The 15,943-nt window shown below is 33.7% G+C and overlaps 1 protein-coding gene across 7 annotated transcripts in view; it reads left to right on the top strand.

Moving 5' to 3' along the window:
• Msp300 (Muscle-specific protein 300 kDa) overlaps positions 1-15,943 on the top strand; it is a 513,656-nt gene that overhangs the window by 240,611 nt on the left and 257,102 nt on the right. For all 7 annotated transcript variants that reach the window (XM_085806588.1, XM_085806589.1, XM_085806592.1 and 4 more), the window contains exons 52-54: positions 11,833-11,985; positions 12,102-12,254; positions 15,711-15,938. In XM_085806588.1, coding sequence (XP_085662714.1) covers positions 11,833-11,985; positions 12,102-12,254; positions 15,711-15,938 — 534 coding nt within the window. The remainder of the gene's footprint in view (positions 1-11,832; positions 11,986-12,101; positions 12,255-15,710; positions 15,939-15,943) is intronic.

The raw sequence follows: 15,943 nt of genomic DNA, 5'->3' as shown, positions 1-15,943 counted from the left end.
TTATAAGAGTTTTTATTAGAAACTCAATATAGCAGAGAGTGGTTACTTGCATGCATGAGAATAAATAATACACAACATACCTGTTGGGAGTTTGGAACACAAGTGAAGTTTTATTAGAGTGTACAGTTATAGAAGAATATAAAAACAGTGGCGCCATCTATGGGCCAAGAACATATTTAACTCTTTCGCATCGAAGTCGCCTGTAACGCCCGTTCATTCAGGCAATGGCAAACCGCCCCAACGCCTCGTTTATTTTCTATTTAGTTCTTTCCCCTCCATGTTAGTGTATGGCTCATTGGTTTCGCGAGTTGTTAAAAGACATGTCAATCATTCTTTTGAAGCAAATAAAGGAGAAATACGGAAAGCTATTGACATTCGCAGGTGCAATCCGGCCTTAAGGTAAAACTGCACACAATGGATCTACCAGGCAGGGGGAAAGGAAAACTATTCCAAGACAAATTCGTAAACACGGGCGTTTTCGATGTTTGTTGAAAACAGATTTGGTCGTCTCTCAATGCGAAAGAGTTAAAGCTAACCTTTTTTACACTCCCACTTTAGGTTTAAATATCATCCTAATTAACTACAATGAGAAATTACATTGGTCTTCATTTTAAACCCATCATTTTTGCACACATTTCATGTTTTGCACTGTTTACATTTTTTGTCAAAAAGTCTGCAATCATATCATTAGTAGTCTTATATTGTATGTCAATGTGCTGAAGTTTAACAGCTTCTCGCACGAAATGATGTTGTATATCAATATGCTTTGATCTACCATGATACACACTATTTTTGCTGAGATTAATAGCACCGTTGTTATCTCAGTATAATAATACTGGCTTTGCAGTAATAATCCCAAGTTCTTTAACAATTTTGTTGAGCCATGGCTTCTTTAGTAGCTGCAGAAAGAGCCATATATTCGTCTTCTGTTGTACTAGTTGCAATGGTTGGTTGACGCTTACTACACCATGACACTGCACCACCTCCGATGAGGAAAACATATCCAGTGGTTGATCGTCGATCCCCAGCATCACCTCCATAGTTTGAGTCGCTGTAACCAAGGACATCAACACTATAGTCCTTTGAAAAAGACAATGTAGCATCTGTAGTGGCTCGAAGATACCGCATGATGCGCTTGACAGCATTCCAGTGAACCCTTGCCAGATTATTGGAGAAGTGGCTAAGGAAATTCACAGCATAAGTTATATCTGGCCGTGTTGCTTGAGCTGCATAAAGAAGACTCCCAATGGCAGCCTGATAAGGAACAGGGAGCTTTTGTTCCTTACTATTTGGTATCTGCAGTTTAAATAACACTTGATTTTGGTCTAGTGGTGTTTTTACACCATGAGATTCATGCATATTATATTTGCAAAGCATACTCTCTACATACTGAGTTTGACTAAGGCTAATGGACTCTTTAGTTCTATCTCGTTCAATTTTAATTCCTAAGCAATAATTTGCTGGTCCCAAGTCTTTCATTTCAAATTTTTCTTTAAGTTGTTGTTTTACCCAATTTTTAAGTTCTATGTTATTACTAAAAATGAGTAAGTCATCAACATAAATAGTAACAATAACATGATCTTTATTTCCATTTATTTTAATATAGACACAACTATCAAAAGAACTTTGCCTCAGCCCCATTTCTATTAAACCCTTTTCTAACAGTTGGTACCATAATCTACCACTCTGCTTTAAACCATCTAATGCTTTGTTTAATTTTAGGACCTTTCCCTTTAAGTTTTGCTTGTAAAATTCACTGAAACCGTCTGGAATTTTCATATAAATGTCTTCATTTAGAGTTCCCTGTACAAAAGCCATTACAGCATCCATGTAGTCAATTTCCCAATTATATATAGCTGCATAAGCTAATAAAACTCTTAATGTTACGTATCGGACAACTGGTGCAAATGTTTCAGTATAATCTATTCCCTCAATCTGAGAATAGCCCTTAGCAACTAAATGTGTTTTATATCTTTCAATCTTGCCTACTGAATTACATTTAATTTTGAAAACCCATTTACAATCTACAATGTTCTTATCATAAGGTTTATCTATTATTTCCCATGTTTTGTTTTTAATATGGCCTAATATGGTCTCACATATAGAATCCTTCCAACGGTTTGCATCATTCCCCTTAATGCTTCATCAATGGTTTTTGGTTCAGAATACACACCATTTGTTGCTGCTGCCAAAGCTTTAACAAAGCACATTCGATCTAAATTTGGCATTGGCATTTCTGGCACCCCATGTGTGTCAAAGTCCTGATAACTATCTGGGAATCTTAAGTTTTCTGTTTCTAGTCAATGTAGGTAGTTCATCAACTACACTACTGTTATCATGGCTATCATTTTGAGCAGTATTATGTCCATCGTGATTAGAATTAATGCTAGTATTAACTAATTCATGATCAGACTGAGTATTATCATTAACCATCCCTTCCAATTCAGCGTTCTGATCATCAGCCATTGCATTCTTAGTATCTGAAAATATCGTAATCACGCTCCCACTGAATGAGGATTCATCATAGAATTTTGGCATATTACTTGCCTTTTTGTAGTACATTTCATTTTCCAAAAATTGTACATCTCGTGCATTTATTATTTCATAAGTTTTGGGATTTATTAATCGATAGCCTTTTCTATCCTGACAGTACCCAACAAGCATTAATTCCTTTGCTTTTATATCCCACTTTTTACGTTTTTGTTTTGGAATGTGAGCAAATGCACGGCATCCAAATACTCTCAAGTATTCTAAATTTGGCTTATCCCCATACCATTTTTCATAAGGGGTCATACCTGCAACTGCGATAGTTGGAGATATATTTTTACAGTGATTTGCAGTCTGCACTGCTTCAGCCCAATAATTTTGATCAAGGTGAGCATCCACCAACATTGATCGTGCTCATTAGCAACTAAATGTTTACCATCATACACAAAACATCTTTCACTTGTAAAAGTACAAACCATTCCAAATACTATATTTAAATACTTAATGGACATCAAATTGGCTGTTAACTTTGGAACATGTAAAACATTACTAAAAGTTACAGACTCCCTTTTTTTTATTTCTAGATAAGAGGAAAGTTATTTTACCCTTACCCTCTACTTCTATTACTGAACTTCCTGTTTTTATTTGATGAATACTAGCATCCTGATAATCATCTAATAATTCTTTATGTGGAGTCATGTGGTAAGAAGCACAAGAATCCATGTACCAAATATTGGGATGTGGATTAGAATTAGCTACTCTAATTTCCACTACATAAGCTTCTTCCCCTTTTTTATGTTTTAATCCAACATTAGACTTTTTGTTAAGCTTGTTTTCATTATATCTATCCCTTTTGAGAGGTGACTTCTGACAATCGGAGCTTTTGTGGCCAAACAAATTGCATTTAAAACATTTTCCTTTAAAGTACCTTTTGCTTCCAATATTTTTATTAACAAATGCGTATTCCTTACTTTCATTGACTAGGGGTTTTGAATCTTCGGCTAACAAGCGATTTTTAACATTGTCAACTGTTATTGCCTCACCACAATTTTTCAAAGCCATTATAAGAGGTTCAAACCTATCAGGTAAATTAGCTAAAATTATTCCTGCAATTAATTCTTCATCAGGTTTAACACCAGTAGATTTTAACTGCTGATAAGCTGAAATGGCCCTATGTATATAGTCAGACATATCCTTACAATCAGTATAACAAGTATTCACTAATGTTTTAATTATTGAAACCTTTCTTGTGATTCCCTTATCCTCATATGTTTCAGCTAATACTTTCCAAGCTTCCTTTCCACTTGTTAAACCCCTTATATCATTGAAAATAATTTCACTTACCCCTTCAACTATATATGACAGAGCTTTGGTATCCTTTAGTGGATCTTCTTTTGTACCCTCTACATAAGCCCATAAATCCAATTTAATAAGATGCATTTTCATGGAAAATTTCCAATCCATGCAATTTTCCCTTCCACTCAATTGTTTGTGACTAAATGAACCTTCTCCCCTGGCATTTTTCCTTTTTTAACTTTAATCAACAAGAGACAAAAAAAAAAAAAAAAAAAATTTGAGATAAATTCAAATAAATTTTCTATTGAACTAATTTTATTCTCAAAGAAACATTTGCCCAAATAATTCACAGTAAAAAATATTTGTACTAGTTAAGCTTTTGCAACCATGTGCTTTGGCTAACCCTAACATAACCATGTGACCAATTTTGGTTAAAGTAATTCTAAAAATTTACAAATAGAATTAAATAAACGAACTAAACTACTCATTAGATTATTTATCCTCATTTCTTAATCTGGCCTGGGCCCATAACCTATTAGAAACTCAATATAGCAGAGAGTGGTTACTTGCATGCATGAGAATAAATAATTCACAACATACCTGTTGGGAGTTTGGAACACAAGTGAAGTTTTATTAGTGTACAGTTATACAAGTGCCTAGATATTGGGTTCTCATCTATCCCAGAGTTCCACACTCTCTTCGCTCGCAGTATGTCATTTCCGGTTGTGGGGAGGGATCTCAAATGATAGAATAGCTAGTGAACGGAAATCCTCGTATTGCAATTTTCGTAGTCAAGTGTTTGCAAGGTAATTTGATCAAACATCTCTGATCATTTTAAAACAAAATGGTCCTTTTCAGGACCAAATGATCACTTTAATAAAGGGCCCTTTTCAGAGCCAAATGTTCAATCTGATGAAAAAAATCAAACTAATTCGGATATGATTACATCAAACAAGTTTCCATGCGGACGTGGGAAATTCTTTTTTTCCAAATTTAATTTGAAAAGGCATGTAATAAAATGCCATCCAATGGATGAACACATATTGCAGTATCTAAATTTAAAAGTATGTGAAACATCCAAACTCAAAATATGTGACTCTAGTTGTAATGGTGATCACATATCAACTAAGAGACAGTATAAATGTCCTTTGTGTAAAGGGGATTTTGAAAATGAGTTGATAAATGAACACTTTTTAAAATTTGAATCCTATGAAAGTTTTTTTGAATGGAAAGATGATTTAGAAAATAAAGTCGAAATTTATAATACATGTATCTGAAAACCAAATGCCACTGGTACAGTTACATATTTTACATGTCACCGTTCAGGGCATTTTCATTCACAGAGTTCTGGAAAGCAACACATAAAGCTACTGGGCAGTAAAAAAATTAATGCTTATTGTCCTGCAAAAATAAAATTGGTCAAATCAAAACAAGAGGAATACTATGCATATTTCCAGAAAACACATGTAGGCCATGAATATGATATGGGTCATCTTTTCCTTTCGTGTAAGGATAGAACCTTTATTGCATCAAGAATAGCTGCTAAAGTACCATTTGATGCAATTTTGGATGACATTCACAATTCCATATCTGATTCTGGCCTCGAACGATTGCATCTAATAACAAAAAAAGATCTGCAAAACATTGAATGAAGTTTTGAGTTAGCTTCCAGTGCAGTAAAGCATAGTAATGGTATTGGTGTATTTAATTATGGCAAAGCACACGAGGGCTATCTGCCTAAGGGAAGGGATGCCTTTGTGGAACACTTTCTAAGGGAAACTGGCTCGTATACATGTTACACATGGGGAAAACCACGAAAACGCCCATGCAGCCAGCTCATTCGCGTGATTCGAACCTCGGACCGAACTACCAGTGTTCAGCGACTTTACTGCTCGACCGCTGGTCAGCTAAAGCATAGTAATGACTATGTGAGGGTTGACATGTGGGTGAATGAAATGCTTAGTTCACAGATTTCATGCGTGTTATATTATAAGGCACAAGGTGTAATATCCCCAACACATACATTCCTTAACGATGAAGATTTTATTCTCATCATAATGACAAATATGATGACAATAATCACAAAGTGAAATGCTAAAAAAATTTAGTTCAGACTGCATACAGTTAGCTACAAAAGTCTGTGTACATACTAAATTTTAAATTAAAAAAAACACTTAAAGCATAGAAAAATGTTTTTTAATCATTGCATATTTTTCTTCTATTAGCTAAAATTGTAAGCTTAAATAAAAAGTAAATACGAGGGCTATCCAGAAAGTAGATTACGTTTTGGAATAAAAAAATAAACAAAGTATAGGAAACAAATTTTATTATATACAGATGAAAGCTACACTCAAATACTACTTTTCTACATAGTCACCATACAAATTAAGGCATTTATCGTAGCGATGTACGAGCTTGGAAATTCCTTCGTCGAAAAATTCGGCCGCCTGCGCCTTCAACCACTTCGTTACCTCTTCTTGCAGCTGTGCGTCGTCATCAAAACGCTGCATAGCCAGCCACTTCTTCATTGCTGGGAATAGGTGGAAGTCGCTCGGTGCCAGGTCGGGACTGTACGGCGGATGAGGAAACAACTCCCACTTAAAAGATTCAAGAACTTTACGAGTGACATTTGCCGTGTGGGGCCGGGCGTTGTCGTGAATCAACAAGATCTTAGAGCTCAACATTCCTCTGCACTTGTTTTGAATTGCTCTTCTGAGTTTTTGGAGAGTTTGGCAATACCTTTGAGAGTTTATTGTAGTGCCTCTTTCCAGGAAGTCCACCAAAATTACACCTTTTCTGTCCCAAAAAACAGTTGCCATCATCTTCCTTGCCGACATTGTTTGCATGCATTTCTTGGGTTTTTGGGGAGAACTTGTGTGCCCCCACTGCATTGATTGCAATTTCGTTTCACAGTTCACATGTTTCACCCATGTTTCGTCACCAGTAACGATGCGATCGAGTAAAGAGTCACCATCCTTATGGTAAGCGTCCAAAAAGTTCAACGCTGCAGCCATTCGCTGATTTTTGTGGTCCTCTGTCAAGATTTTTGGAATCCATCTTGCACAAAACTTGTGGTAACCAAGCTTTTCGCTGATGATTTCATGCAACAAACTTCGCGAAATTTGTGGAAAACTCAAAGAAAGTTCCATTATTGTGAAATTTCGATTTTCACGGACTTTAGCATCGACTTTTTCGAGAAGTTCGGCGGTCACTATGCTGGGTCTCCCACTTCGATCTTCGTCGTGAACATTGGTTCGGCCATTTTGAAATCTTATGACCCACTGACGCACTCCACCTTCAGTGATAATGTTGTCCCCATACACTTCACGAAGCTGCCGATAGATTTCTATCGGTTTACAGTTTTTTGCAGTCAGAAACCTTATTACTGAGCGCACCTCGCAGCTCGCGGGATTTTCAATTAACGCAGACATTTCAAACCGTCACAGTATCTGAACGGAGCACAGCACGAACCTCTCACTAGCACGGCTAGATGCAGACTGAGCTGCGCAACGCTCTGACCCCAAGATGGCCGCGCTAGCCCCGCCCCTAGCGGACACAGACGGAAACGTAATCTACTTCCTGGATGGCCCTCGTAATATCAGTGTAATACTTTTTAAATTTTTTCAAAAAACTCAGAAATTCCATCCAATAAGTCTGCGTACACTTTCAAAAAAGTAAAATATAAGTTTTTTACATTACTTCAATACTTTATAGGATATCCTTTATTCTTCAAAACAGCCTGCAGACGTCTGGGCATTGACTGAACTAGTTTTTAAGTGTCATCCGACATAAATTTTGCCCATTCTTTCTGCAATTTACTAATTAGATCATTTCATGATGTAATATTGTGTTTTCGAATTCGTTTCTCCAATTTTGCCCACAAATGTTCGATTGGATTGAGGTCTGGTGACTGTGGAGGAGTATGCAATTGTCTTAGAGTGTGATAGAGGAGATATTCCTTCACAATTTTAGCTCTATGTTTCGGGTCGTTGTCTTGTTGGAAAATAAAGGTATTAGAAAGGTTTAAATTTCGGGCACTGTCTCATAGATTTTTCTTCAGAATATCCAGATAAACATACATATCCATGACTTTATCAATAATGTGAAAATTTCCATCTCCTTTCGACGACATACACCCCCATACCATTACACCGCCAGATCCATGTTTGACAGTTGGATTTAAATTTCTCAGATTCAGTTCTGTTCCTGGTTTTCTCCATACAATAGGGTGGCCATTAACTTTAAATATTGTAAATTTACTTTCATCTGACCAAATTACATTGTTCTAGAAGTCCTGCGAAGAGTTTAAATATGTTTTGGCAAAAGCAATTCTTTTCTTTCTATTTGTCCCGGAAATGTATGGCTTAGACCTAGGTTTGCGTCCATGATAATCGGCCTTTCGCAGCACTTTTCGTACAGTTTCAGGAGAAATTTCCTTGTTGCTAGTTAAAAAAATGTCTTTTGCAATGCTTGCAGCAGAAAGTTTAGGATTTTGTTTAATTCATAAAAGAATTGTTCTTTTTTCCCTCTGCGTTAGCTTCTTCGGTCTCCCACATCTTGGTTTTACAGCAAGACTATCAGTGTCAAGGTAGTTTTGAATAACTCTTTGCCCACTAGAAAATGGTTTTACCAATATAACAAAGAGTTTTATCTTCATCTCTCAATTTGATAATTAGTTGTCTCGTAACTAAAGGAATTTCTTTATTGGTTGTCATTTTCGTCAAAGAAAATAGAAATAACAACTTCCAATCAACGTGAAATTTGCTTCGGAAGTCAATGACCTTGAAAGTGTAACCTTCTTTGCATTCTCAAGTTTGAAGTTTAAAAGTTTAAGAAATACCTCGCCTCCTTCGCGTTGTACGCAAACTTTATTGCCTTTGATTTCTGACCACTTATCTTTTAAAATTTAGTGTGCATAAATTATTAGATATGAAAATATTACAGTTAAATAATTTCAAAGTCAAAATTTGGAATGGACACTTTTATTGATACATAAGCACCAGAAAAACCACTTAGTGCTCAAAAATTTTATTTTGTAGCATAGCACAAACATACAATTAAGAGGAAGTGTAATGTCAGTGAAACAACAAAACATTTACTAGTGTTTACAGCTGCATGTCATGTCATAAGTAGTTCATGAATGATTTGAATTGAATGACATTTTGGAAAGTTAAAAGTCCATCTGCAAAAAGATATTTTGAAGGTGATAAATTCCCTATAAATCTATTTTAAGAAGAACATATTGACATACTGCTTACATTGGTGCAGTTTAGGATATCCAAAGTGTGATTTTGAACAGCAATTCATTTTCATGAATGAATGCTGTGGTAAAATTCATATGTAACATTGCAACTAAAACCTTACACCCTAAAATATCAGATATATTCCTCCTGATAGCAGATGTAGAAAGAAACCAACAGTTTCGGTATATCTCAAGTTTCATCAATAAAATTTATTTCGTCTTAATAGAAGTAAACATGACTATGCCATTCTTTTCCTGAATGATGAGATGTATAAAAATGTGAGGCATTTACAGGGTCGTTTCTCAAAATAATGTATCTAAAATGCACACCCTGTACACCTTGCCAAAAAGTTTCATGAATTGTTCACAGACAATTGCAAACTTATTTCTAATGTAAAAAGGATGTTTTTAGAATTATCTGCTAGAGCAAAAGTCTTTAGAGAGATTGCAGTTGATATATTGTTGCCTTTAAATCCAGTTTTGAAAAAGTGAGGAATATGGTAGCGTGAGCTTGCTATTTTGGCGACTAGTAGCGTTTTTAAGATGTGGAGGTAGGGTGATTGCACAGAATGCCAAATACTGAAGTTTTTTTATAGATTTCTTTGTGAAATGTTCTATCTTTATTCAGTTATTTCTGGTTTCAGTGAAGGGTGATTAACAGATTTTTACTTTCTGTATGCTTTCGTGGGCAGAAAATACAGTAAGGTTGGCCCTAATGACTAGTATTTTGTCAAAACCACAGATGCTATCAATATTTTTTATGTTCTTCGATTAAAATGCTTAGGCATTATTTAAAAAGACATCTCTAAATAAGAGTCTCACATTTATAGCTTCATATTTCTCTCAAATACAAGCTTTCCTGGAGAAACAGAATTGAAATTTAGTAGCCTCTTTGTATGCATTTGATGTGATGAAAAATGTGTCTCAATATTTACGTTGAAAAAGGTGTAGGTTCAAGCATTGTGAAAACATGTTTGATATCGTTACGAATGCTGTGAATCTCTATGTTTTAAATATGCACCTGTCCCATCAGCAGATGATTATTTTCCTGCCTCAGGGGCATTTTAACAGATACAACTTGTCAAAGGAGAATCTGAAGAAAATGCCTGTTATATTGACACAAGTGAACAATGTGTTACATGGTGATATTCCTTTCTTATGTATCAAAGTTGGAATCTTTTTTTTTTTTTTTTTTCTGTTTGTTTAGGTAATTCTTGACCATGGTATTTATTATTCATTAGCATATTTTCTCTGGAATTCATGAAAAATACTAATAGTTTAATGATATGTAGGAATATGTTTTTATGTACTTTGTTTATCGATATTAAGAAAACTTTATCTTTATCAGTGCTAGTTATAGTACATGAAGTGCGTTAATGAATTCACAACTTAACACAGTTAACATATTCATTTTTCCCAAACTATATTTTAAAGACATTTTTCTTTATCTATTTACCTACCGCTTTCAGCATTTTAGTTTGATACAACTGCCTGTCCTTATTCATAACATACTTAACAATACCACAGATTTTAAATAGCATTTAAATTCCTTAGAACATCATTATAAATAAAATAGAAAAATTATACATTTTGTTATTTTTATGCAGTTTGAAGTCATTTGAATTTAGATTACACCACACCAGTTTGTTAATTTTGGTGACTTTGGGAGTGCATAAAACTTCTCAGTCATCTCACAGAGCCAATAAAATGATAATAATCTTTATTTTACTGAAATCACTTATTGGATGTAACACCTAACATCTTCCGAATGGTAAATATTAAAAAAAAATATCATTCGAAATATATTATTTCATTATAATGTTACTCATAAAAACTTATCTGCTTAATATTATAGGTAACATTATAACAACAGAAATAAAAAACACTACTTCATTAACCATTTAAAAATGTATATTTTGAGGGCACACAATATTTAAGAGCTGCATGGAATAATACGGCTCTGAGAAAGACGACAACCACGTTAGCTATGGTTCAACCCCCCCCCCAACTTATTTACATCTTCTGAAACGGAAGTGACGTCTGGCGAGCAACCGAGAGTGGGGAGCTCTGGATAGATGAGAACCCAATGTCTAGGCGCTTGTTACAGGCATAGAAGAATATAAAAACAGTGGCGCCATCCATGGGCCAAGAACATATTTAAAGCTAACCTTTTTTACAGATTTCCTACATCTGAATTCCTGATAATGAAAGCTGATCGTATTTGTAGAATCTGCACTAAAGGCATGTTTTCAAGCAGTTCAATCTCAGGCCCCTCCCCTCCTCCGAAAATATTTCCCTCCCCCTTAAAAATCAAATAAATTATTATTAAGCTTGGTTGTTTAACAGTACTTAGGATAGCATACAGTTAAACCTTCTATCTTTAAAAAGATCACAAAATAAAAGAATTCAGAACTGCTTTTTTTCCTCTTCTGCCAAAAAATATATACTTTAATTCCCAAAATGGCATAATTAGCTGGTATGCAGTTTTATGCATTTTTAATTAGACAAAGAAAAGATAATCACTCAGAATACTTTCTAAATGTATTTCGTTTCCATATCTATAAGTTATTATATTTAATTATTTGTTTAAAGAAATCATATGACATTTTCAATGCTACTCTGTACTTGTATTTACATACATAGAAATATGAAATCATTGCAGATATTTTATGATTTTAGATTGAGGACTTTTTTATCTTTGAAAGATGTTTTTGGTTATGTTTATTTAATATTTGAAGACATTACTTTATATTTTACTTAGTAATTTATTTACTTTTTAAAAACCATATAATTTTAATTTTATTCAGGACCTTTATGAAAAAATTATTGCTCACCAGAAAGATCTCGACAGTTTAACTGATGAAGCGCATTCCTTGACTCATTCTTCTGGAGTAGAAAGTATTAAGTTCCAAGTATCCCAGTTAAATGTCAGATATCAAAATCTTGTGTCATTGGTGAAGGTGAGTACTAAAGAAGAAATCAATTAATAACTTGTAAACCAATACAAGAATTTACTTGTCACAGATTTTGAATACTATATGCTGTGTAAAATTAATTCATGTTCTGTTTGTTGTAGACTTTATTGGTTCGCTGGGAATCTATTATCCAAGACCATACAGCATATCAACGTAAAATAGAGGAATTTGAAGCATGGTTAGCATCTGGGCGAAAGATTTTGGCAGAAGTAGAGATTGAGGAGAGCATAGAACAAAGCATGATAAAGTTACAGGTATGAATAAGATAATATTTTCGTATTTAAACAAGTATTTCAATCAAAATAAATCAATTCAGTGGAATGCATTTTTAGTGTGTTACAAAATTAGAAGGACTGTAATAACAGAATTCATTTTAGTTTCTGGACATCCATGATTATAATGCCACGAAATTTTCTGGGCTTATTTACTTGGTTAATATAATTACATTTGTCTTTTTGTTTGATGATCAAAAGCATTTGCTCCCTGACACAACTATCTGTGAGTAATTAGTATCGAATAGAATTTTATATTCTGTGGGTAGAAGCATCACAATATATTCTTGAACATATTTTTTTTAATTTGGTTATTTATTAATTAGATTTATATTTTATTTAATTCTCAGAAGCTCTGATATAAAGTATAGCATCTGAAATAATGCAGATGAATTTATGGAAGTACAGTTTCTGATTATTGGATTTTAGGTAATTTTCTTGCTTTAAATGTGTACTGTTTCGCACTTTATTGAACTACTGTTATAGAGGAGAGGGAAAGCATCATAGACAATGCTACTAAAGGGAAATTTATTTATTTTTACCAAAAGAAATTTAATGGTGTCATAAAATTAGGCAATTAAAATGTAATGCAGAGAAGTATGCAAACCTTTCAAATGAAATTCGTAATTTGTTAAACACAAAAATGGTTAAAAAATATACGCTTTGTGCTTGAATGTAATCTCTTTTATATGATACAATGCTTTAAAAATGAAGTTTTATGTAGGCTCTATGTATAAATTTTGTGCTTCAATTTTTGCATTACAAATCAAGCTAATGAATGTCATACTGCTACTAGAGAGTTTTAAAACATTCTATCAAAAATATTGTTAACATTTTCGTTTCTTGTTTTAAAACTTCACAAATGGAAATTTTAATTATAAGCATTCTTGAATTTTCATACATTTTAAAAAATTTCTGCTCAGTATATTTGTTACCTTTATTGGAAAGGATAAAGTGATTAGATCATTTACCTGAATCTCATTTGTTTTTGTGGTTTTCCCTATGTGTAACTTGTATACAAGCCAGTTAGCTCTAGTGTTTTGCCATAATTAACTAAACCAAACCGGAATTTCATTAATATAGCACTAGGCATCAGACATTAAATGTTTCTTATTTTACATCATTTAAAATATTTTAAAACAAATCCTTTATCATTCTATAAGAAGCATAGATCAAATGTTTTATGGAACTAAAATATCAAATCTCTGTAGATATTATCATAATCAAAATATTCGGCCTACAGGAAAGTTATGTCCATTTTATGACAACAATTTTCGACACATAAGCACATGTTTATTTGCCGTATGTTCGGCTGTCTATTTTTATCACTTAATGTATACATACTGAAGTAACAAGTTAACTAAAACAAAGTTGCTTCACGTTAGTCTTAAGTGTGAAACGATAGTGTACTCACGGCCACTGATACAGTTCATTTACGCCACTGTTTTTTATATGAATTTCAACAAGGAAGAAATGCTACAGAAGCATGTAGAAATTTATTGAAAGTGTTTGTTTAAGGTACAGTTTCTGAAAGGTATCCAGAAGATGATTCAAAAAATTTGAAACGGGGGATTTTGAACTTTCTGATAAGCCACGTTCTAGGCGACGGTTTTGTTATGGCCATGTTGGAGCAAGATCCTTTTGTGACAACATCAGAGATCGCAGAAAGGCTTAATTCAGCTCAGCAAATGATTTCGAACCATATTCGGAAGATGGGATTGGTGTGGAAATATTCAAGATGGGTTCCACATGAATTAAGTCAGAAGAATTTGGATGATCGAGTCGTCATATGCAAATGTCTGCGTACTCTGAACAAAATGAAGCCCTTCTTGAACCGGATGATAACTGGTAACGAAAAGTGGATCACCCACGGAAACATCATAAGGGAAAGGGCATATTGTGAACTCAGAAAACTTAGCCCTCTCACCTCTAAATCAAATTTGACCCTGGATAAGGAGAATGTTGTGTATATGATGTGGCATTCGATCATCAGTACATTATGAGCTTTTAAAACCGAACAAAAAGCTCAATTCGGAAAAGTACCATCAGCAATTAGACATTTTAAAGACCACAGTCCAAGAAAAGAGGCCAGCGATTTTCAACAGGAAGGACATCATACTGCATCATGATCATGCTAGACCACATGCTGCTTTGGGGACTCGTCAAAAAATTGCAGAACTAGGCTGGGAAATTCTGTCACGTACACCATATTCCCCAGACTTAGCACCCTCTGACTGTCACTTGTTTTTGTCCTTACAAAATTTTTTTGAAGGGTAAAAATTCAAAAATAAAGTAGATATCAAACAAGCACCAGCTCAATTTTTCGCATCAAAAGTTACATCATTTTTCAAAAATGAGATATACAAATTGCCCTCACTCTGGCAAGAAGTCATTAATAATGATGGCAATTATATTATTTTAATAAAGTTTATTGACGGTAAGATAAACTTGTATTTTATTTTATTCCAAAAACAAACAGAACTTTCCGGTAGATCATATAAAATTAAAAAATTATATATTGCTGACAGAATATTTTCTAAATAATAACTAAAACATGCACAACCTTCAGGCTATTGTATAATACACAAAAACTCATTAAAATACAGACGATTTTATGCAAAATATGATCAATTATTCAAGTATCTCATCAGGTAGTGAGGGCTTTAATGATTTCCCAGTGTTTTCAACTTGTCTCTTGTACACATTTGAAACTGAATTAAAACAAGTCTGTATCAGGTGAGTAACAATAATAGAAAGCTACATCTCCAGACAGTTTTGTAGTAAGGTTTCAGATAGCTGAAGAAGGTTTATTTGTGGTTGTATATTTTTTAATGAAATTTTAAAAAACTTAATAGTTAACGCAAGAATTTAGGATTCTTTTTAGTAGTAGTTCTTGAATAAAACTAGACATATCTTTTTCAAGCATTAATGTTTATGTCTAGGAAGTGGATGGCCATTTTAGTAACAAACTCAATTCTATGTAACTCTGCTCCGGGACAAGTTTACCATTCTAATTTAGGAAGTGAATGTGCATTTTAGTAACAAATTTAAGATATTTTCTTATAGAACAAGAAAACTTATTCTATGAGAAAATATTTTGTACTTTTATTTCTAGCTTAAATAAATTTATATGTGGGAGAAATAAGTTGATTTAGTTTTAAACAAACATGAATTGAATCTGTAAACACACAATTATAAAAAAAATTTTTGCAAATCATATTTGTTTATACATAGAGGCTTTTTGAGCCCATAGACTCGTTTAGGTAATTAACAGATGTGAATGGTTTCACTTTCAAAGTTTTTGAACTCTTCCATTTAATTTTTTAATGTGTTTCCTGAAAAATAATCTGCCATTTTATTTCTAGTGAATTACTATTTTGTTTCATTTTCAGATGCATTTTAACCTTTAAACAACTGAAATCTTGTTCTTTTTGGCAGATGTTGGTGAATGACAAGTTACAAGGTGAACAGTTATTGACAGAGACCATACAGTCTGGTGAAAGATTATACCAAGATACTGCTGCACCAGGACGGGAAATAATCAGAGTGAAATTAAGAGAGCTCCGGGACAAGTTTGATCTTTTCTCAAATAATGTATTGGAAGTACAAAGGCAATTAGATGCTCTTAATCAGCACTGGATCAGTTTCAAAGATACATTCAAACAAGTATG

The sequence above is a fragment of the Stegodyphus dumicola genome, chromosome 12 (assembly GCF_044657685.1).
Source record: "Stegodyphus dumicola isolate Sdum_Otavi_A_Nest chromosome 12, ASM4465768v1".
Classification (NCBI taxonomy): Eukaryota; Metazoa; Arthropoda; class Arachnida; order Araneae; family Eresidae; genus Stegodyphus; species Stegodyphus dumicola.
This window is presented reverse-complemented; position numbering and strand designations above follow the sequence as displayed.